Below are 4,776 nucleotides of genomic sequence, written 5' to 3'. Positions count from 1 at the left end.
GGAATACCAGCTAGGCTTCTTGCACACTGTTTTGTCTTTCTCCAAAATATAAAAACAAAAGTGAACGTCTGGCTTTGATATTGGGGATGGTACAATTCACATTAGGCCTCCAGATTTTCAGAGCATGTTCGGCTCATGTGTTCAGTGGAGTGACTCTAGATAATTCATATCTCATTATTTGATTTGTACATCTAGGGATGTTGTTGGAACCTGTCCAACACAGTCCCGTTAGCTCCACCACCCTAAAATGAACATTGAAATTAATTCAAAGATATAGCCGTGTTAGTCTGTGGAATCAGCACTAAAGAAAGAAGCTGACAGGAAATGCATCTGAGGAAGTAGACTTAAGTCTATGAAAGCTCATGCTGCCAACTACTTTCTTTAGTTAGTTTCAAAGGTGCTACAAGATCTCTCTACATATTGGAATTAATCTAAGGCCCAGTAGAGATGGGCCAAAAGGAGCATAGCAGTGCCGATACTAGGGTTCAGGAGCGTGCATTAACCACATGCTCCCGAACCCTATGGTGTATCAGCAGCGGCATCATGGTGGCATCCCATTCCCATGGGTGCCGCCATTTTGACATAAGGGACGCACAGTGTATACATGTCCCTTATGTCACAAGTGCACCAATGACACACTCGTGATGTGCCAGCTCCATCACAAAAATAACCTGGTTTTTCTGGGTTTTTGGGGGGGGGGCGGGGGGAGGGAGGGAGGCCAGGCAGTTTGGCTGCTGCAGCATCACTCCGCAGCCAAACAGGCCACTGCCACCCTGCGCTTTCCTGGAGGTATGTACTGGGCCCAAATTTTAACAGAAGAGAAGTTATTTTTCATATCTAAATATGAAGGCCTGGAAAAATGCAACTCAAAAAGACACATAGCAAGGACAACAGTAAATATTAATTTTATCTTTATTTTTCAGGGTGTTTGTTTTATTCTGATCCAGCATTAGCTAGATGTCCTCCATGCAAACACCATATTCAAGGTACAATGCCTTTACTCCTCCTCGTGAACCTGAAATACACAATAAAAGATGATAGTGTAGTTGAAATACAATAGAAATGACTACATTGCTTCTTATAGCAAAAGTCTTTTTATCAGCCTACCCCAACATGGTGCAGTTCAGATATAGTAGACTATTACTGCCATCATGCTCCAATAGAATGGTAGCTGGGAAAGATTATAGTTGTAATCCAACACATTTGAACAGCTCAAGGTTAGAGGAGGCTCCTCAGAACATTTATAATACCACTCAGTGAACAAGAGAAATTTATTTCTGAGTAAATACTCACTGATCAAATAAACAAAATATATGTTTCTCACTGTGATTCCTGATATTCGTCCACCCTTTGTTTCATAATATGCTGTTTCACTAACAGAGCTGTCCTGAATTTCCTACCTGGAGTGGGATTTTTATGGAGGGAGGGGCATGTAAAACTAATGTAGGTAATGGTAAAGGAGTAACTTTGAATAATTTCACTATGTTGCAAAGAATGCTGGGGCTTAATTCTTGTGTTCTGCACAGTAAGACATAAATACAGAATGTCTGAGTGTTCTCAAAGGATGGTACTCACAGGCATGCTTATCAACTGATGAAGGCAGCACCCAGTGGTGATTTCTGTGTGTGCAATAATGTCCTTACATCTAAACCACTATGGACTGAAATCAGTCTAAGTTAGCAGAACATCATTTCCATTGATATCGATGAGACAAATTGATCATTGCTCAAGTCAGATTGACTACAATGGAAAATAAACAACTTCAATTCATTCAGTGTGGGTCCAACTCTAGAGGTAGTCCTCCCATCTGTCTCCACACTCAGTGCTTTCAAGCAAGAAAGATCACATATTCAGCTGCAATCATGCAGACCATGGCAGCTGGAATCTATCCAGGGCTCTAATCTAAATTTTAAAGGAACTATCCAGGGTGCTGAAGCTATTTCAGAAACCTATTTAAAGCTAGTTCCTTTAAGTTCAGACAAAACCTAGGGTGAATTCACCATCCCAATACCATGGAAGCCAGCACGTGCCTCTACTTGTAGATGTTCTAAGACTGAAATGAGCCTAAGCCCTTTCATTTCAGCATCTGAAATATCCTGTATGTATATACACTATGTGCAGCAAGGGAGGGGGGGTACTTGTTTGATAATCTGACATGTGTAATTCAGGGCTGAAGCTTGCCACTGGAAGTGGACATCCTTGCCTTATGCATGTATTCTAATCAGTTACAACATCTGTAAGGGGTTCAAGTGTGTAGTAACCACTGTACAGAAATTCACTGAACTAGAATATAGGGAGTCAGGTTACAAAAAAGTTTTAGCGAGCCAGTCCAAATATTTTTGGGGAAGAGGAAAAGCAGACACAACCCAAGGAAGTCTGATGCCTCAAGAAAAAGATCAATGGTGCCCCCAACCACCAATAACTCTTCCAAATTAATATAGCTAAATGCAGTCAAGTTATTTTGGCACCTGAGGGAGAAAATTCAAAAAGGATCTTGTTTCCATCCTATTAGAAAAAATGCCTTAACAACAAATTAAGTGAGTAATAATTTGCTGTTTTTCATGGTGCCCAAAGTTTGCAGACCAAGACCCTATGGAAAAGAGAAATAATTTGCAAAGCGCTGGGCAGAAATAAGAGACAGCCATGCTTCAAAAGTTAATGTGGAAGGAAAATGGCTCTGTAGAAGGGAGAGGCTTAATAATTGCCTAGCATTGCAATGATAAAAGTTGGAACATCTTCAACATTATTAAAAAGCACAGCATATGTCTCTTCAAATATTAGCTGTTGGCAGGGTAGGCCATTTGGAATTAAGAATGTTTTTAATTATGAAGAACCTTAGTTTCCAAGAAGTCTAGAGGCCTGGTGTAGCAAGATACGTTAAGTAAACACATACATACACACACACACACTTTGAAAGCTGCAATTTATATTTGAATTTTATCTCTATGGATTTCCTCGACCCAATCTGTATGGTAGTGTGGAATAAAAATTTGAAAGGTGAAATGAAGAACAAACTCCTCTGCTAGAACAGAGCTTTGGACGTTCAATGTAGCCTTTTTTTTAAACCTTGTCACCTTATATGCTTCCAAAAAAATACCACAACTTTATAATAATGAGCTATCTAGAATCTAGCATTCTCCAAATTCTCTTTAGGATCAAAAGCAATACACCTGTGAGTGTCAGTTGCCAACTCTAGCAGGGGGTAACATGTGAAACAGACTATGCACTCAAACAGACAGGCCAAAATAAAGCTGCTTCGGGTCACTTTGGAGGTTTGCTGTTTAAATGATGCTGTTAAATGATAAGAGGTCGGAGTCACGCCAAAGCCACGTTCCAGTCCTAAGGACTGCAGCATAGCTTTGGCGCAGCTTCTGGCCTCTTAAGATGCCTGTGTCATTTAAACAGTATACCTCCAAAGTGACCTGAAACAGCTTTATTTTGGCCTGTCTGTTCGAGCCCTTTGTTAACCTCATGTCCTGTTTGTAGGCTTCCTACAGCTATGTGTGTGTCCACAGGATCCTGGACTAGATTTATCTTTAACCTGATCCAGCAGGATTCTCCTTTCATAGTTATGACTGTGTAATATTTGAAATACAGGAAGAGGAGGCACAATATCCTGCACACAGCTTCTTCCTGTTTTGATTTGACAAACAATTAACCGCCTCTGTATTTCTAAAAGTTGCTGGAATTTGCCACCTCCACTTTGCATTGCAAAATCAAACTGTGGTTTTATTATAGTGTTGTAAACTCATAACAAGAAGCTGCAGGAGATGCAGCCACTGTCCTCACCTGTGGAGGAAGTGGTTGTGTTTTTACTGTGCCTGTTATAAACATCATGGGAAAGTAGAAGCTTTGCAGCTCCACTCAGGCTGCAAGCCTTCATGCTTTTCTATTCTGGCGTCCTCCTGTGGAGCCTCCAGAATAGTGGCCATGACAACAGCATCATATGATTAAGCACTGTGCCAGCAAAGGCCTCTTTCTTAGCCTCTACTGTTCTGTGGGAGCTTTCATTCTGTACATTAGTGAATACAATACCCATCATTAGAGAAAATAATGCTGATAAAAAACTCAGAAAATATGAACTGTAGCTGCCAAAATAATTTAAATCAGCCAATACTAAGGGTGTTAACTGCCAGTTTTAAATGTTTTAGGGTGTAATCCACATTCTAACAAAATCTATTGTCAGCCCTCCCAGTCCTAGATTGAAACTTTATGAATTAATTCTTATATTAATTATAGTCCTTCCAAAGGTATCATTACATGGGAAAAATATTTAGCCTGGATAATTAATATGTGGTAGGCAGGCTTTAATAAGTTTAGCCTAGACTTAAATAACATATTGATAATATGCTTTTGGCTTAGAACTTTCAAATAAATTTCATAGTGAAATTGTTTCCTATGATCTACAATGTGGGAGAAAGGAGAGACGTTTGGGTATCCAAAGTCTTCAACTTTACCTCCAGGAGCAGAAGCCATCATAGCTGATGCTAAGGGATTATTGGAACTGAGGTCCAAAACAACTTGAGGGCTGAAGGTTCCCCAACTATGGCCTATAATGTTCTATATACAGTCAAACCCATAGTGTCATTTGTATATAAACCTTCCTCTGTGTAAAAGATAAAATGATAGGCCCTTAGTCACTAGAACAGGGGTGGGCAACTGTGGCCCTCTGGATGATGTACAAAACCCATCAGCCCTAGGCCAGTACAGCATATGGTTAGGGATATTATTATTATTATTATTATTATTATTATTATTATTATTATTATTATTATT

The 4,776-nt window shown here is 39.7% G+C and overlaps 1 protein-coding gene across 2 annotated transcripts in view; it reads right to left on the bottom strand.

The window, feature by feature from the left end:
• Window positions 1–894: 894 nt before the first annotated feature.
• Window positions 895–4,776, bottom strand: part of LOC121917203 (myosin heavy chain, cardiac muscle isoform-like) — a 115,760-nt gene continuing 111,878 nt past the window's right edge. For both annotated transcript variants that reach the window (XM_042442947.1, XM_042442948.1), the window contains one exon: window positions 895–1,015. In XM_042442947.1, the coding sequence (XP_042298881.1) occupies window positions 998–1,015 (18 nt within the window). In that variant the 3' untranslated portion in view covers window positions 895–997. The remainder of the gene's footprint in view (window positions 1,016–4,776) is intronic.

Source organism: Sceloporus undulatus, unplaced genomic scaffold (genome assembly GCF_019175285.1).
Source record: "Sceloporus undulatus isolate JIND9_A2432 ecotype Alabama unplaced genomic scaffold, SceUnd_v1.1 scaffold_12, whole genome shotgun sequence".
NCBI classification, from domain to species: Eukaryota; Metazoa; Chordata; class Lepidosauria; order Squamata; family Phrynosomatidae; genus Sceloporus; species Sceloporus undulatus.
The sequence above is the reverse complement of the archived record's forward strand: the minus strand, read 5'-3'. Positions and strand labels throughout refer to the sequence as shown.